The sequence below is a fragment of the Cynara cardunculus genome, assembly GCF_001531365.2.
Source record: "Cynara cardunculus var. scolymus isolate 2C chromosome LG 17, CcrdV1, whole genome shotgun sequence".
NCBI lineage: Eukaryota > Viridiplantae > Streptophyta > Magnoliopsida > Asterales > Asteraceae > Cynara > Cynara cardunculus.
In genome coordinates, this window is record NC_037544.1 from 6,039,478 (window position 1) to 6,041,864 (window position 2,387).

A 2,387-nucleotide genomic window follows, 5' to 3' on the forward strand; every position below is an offset into this window, starting at 1 on the left:
AACTTGTTAAAACGTACAAAAGCGTCATATAAACTTATTATAATGTTTTATATTTTGGTCATATAAATTAAGTCCTATAAAACGGTCTATTGGGACACTTAGAGATCGGGAATGTTCTATAAACCTAATTTTGTTATAATGTCTTGAATTTTCAAATTAATTTGTAGAATTTTACCATCTTTCATCTATTAATTTACGTGTTATGAAAAATATTTTCAAGCAAAAATTAGCCCCAAAATCTGCATTTTCTCCGTTTAAAAAAATCAATTTAAAACATTCTAAAATTCCAATAAAACGATAAAATAAAAACAAGAAGTAACGTATTACCATTAATTAAGTCAAAAATTAATGCCTCATAAATCGCTAAGCAATTATAGCTCAACATTAACATATATATACACACACATTCAGACGACTGAAATGGAACTGAATATACATAATTATGGACATCTGTATGCATCCACATAATATATATACACACAGATCCATCCTTTCACTGCAAGCACCTTGATCGAATCGATAGATGATCAATGGCTCCCCACTCGTTCTTCGTATATACCTTCCTAACCTTCTCCTTATCGTTCCATGGAATCGCGGCCCTCGAGTACCGAGTGATCAACGTCGCTGCCGCCACTCCAGGCGGCATCCGTTTCAACAATAAGATCGGAAATCCCTTCACGAAGCAAATAATGGGCACCATTAACAACTACATATGGTCTGCGATCTTCCAACAAAACGACCCCTCCGACCAAAAGCAAGTAGATTCCGTCAACACGTACATCGTAGAGTTCGATGAAGCCGCGGGGATCGCGTGGGGCAATAACAATATCAATGTTAGTTCGAGTTATATAAATGGGCTAGTGGGGGACTTGAAATGGCAATTCACGTCGCTTATGTTGCATGAGATGACCCATGTGTTTCAATGGAATGGTGAAGGTACGACGCCTTCAGGGTTGATAGAAGGGATCGCGGACTATACGGTTCTAAGAGCAAACCACACGCAATGGGGGTTTGCAAATCCGGGGGATGGGGATAGGTGGGACAAAGGGTATGCTGTGACAGCCCGGTTTCTTGAGTATTGTGACGGGATCACCCCGGCCTTTGTGGCGAAACTTAATAAGTTGATGAGGGTTACTTATGACGTTAAGTATTTTGAAGACTTGACGGGAAAACCCGTTGACCAACTATGGCAGGATTACAAGGCTAAATATGGACATTGATGTATCAAATGTAGTGGAGTTGGTAATTAGAAATTAACTTAAAAAATGTGAGTTATGATTTTCAAATCATATGTTACGGATATGCATGCATTTCAAGGGATTGTTTTCTTTTTCTTTTTATTTGAATTTATTTTAGCAAGTCAATATTATAAAGTTTGTTTAAAAAAAACTGCCCATTACCTATTAATAATGCACATTTTTAAATATCTCATTCTGTTTAGTTTAGTATGCATTTATTGGGTCATTAATTTATCAAAAACCTTATACAATAAAGTAGTGAAAAAGAATGAAGAGTCTTATCTGATAAGTGAGGATGATGATTCTTACCTAGTAAGCGCTTACATGGTACACTACAAAACTAAGCAATATTACCGACAGACCAAGCCGTCGCTCATCTGTAGCTAATGCTTGGATCGGTCGTTGATAGTCCGTGGGTCAAAAGGTCGTTGGTGATGCAATCAGTGGCGAAATCAGCGACGGATAGGTATTAGCGATAGATCGACGATAGAAACTTTTAGACGGATATCGTTTTAATGAACTACAATCTTACTTTGGTGAAGTAAAAATGTTAACTCTTATCGATAAGTATTTCTTGGATAAGTATTCGAGTAAATGGCCGTGCAAATTAATATTTTGATAAATACGTAATTCCTCGCTCTTTGTTCGCTAGAGAAACTCCGGTTTATATTTTTAGAGTTTCTATAAAACAAAATAAAGAAAATAAACGTTAGAAAATGCTGAAATAAAAATCACTTTTAAGTTTCGACAATTTCTCCATTTTACATATTCTGACATTCATTGTAGTATTATCAAAACCAAGTTTTTTTTTTTTTTTTCCGGATAGTTAGGGATGTCAAAAAACCCTTGAAATCAATGGTGATAATCGAACACCAAAATTTTCGGGTCAGGTTTGGAGATTTCTTATAGGAGATGGGGAGTGGATCGTGGACATATTCGAAGATTTTATGGCGGATGGTGATCATTGGTCTGTCCCGGTCTGACCCGATATGTGTGTATATCTCTATTAATATATATATATATATATAGGGTATATTTCTTTTACAGCCTTATGCATTTGTACAACCTTTGCAACCCAATTAATTGAGATATTTATAGAAATGATTGGAGTTCATTTATTATGATTTGAATATTTATGGAATATGAATA

At 35.4% G+C, this 2,387-nt stretch overlaps 1 protein-coding gene across 1 annotated transcript; it reads left to right on the forward strand.

Annotated features, from left to right (window-relative positions):
- The first annotated feature begins 530 nt into the window (after positions 1-530).
- LOC112500545 lies at positions 531-1,220 on the forward strand. Its single transcript, XM_025104047.1, has one exon. The coding sequence runs from the start codon at positions 531-533 to the stop codon at positions 1,218-1,220; it is 690 nt and encodes a 229-aa protein (XP_024959815.1).
- Positions 1,221-2,387: the final 1,167 nt, after the last annotated feature.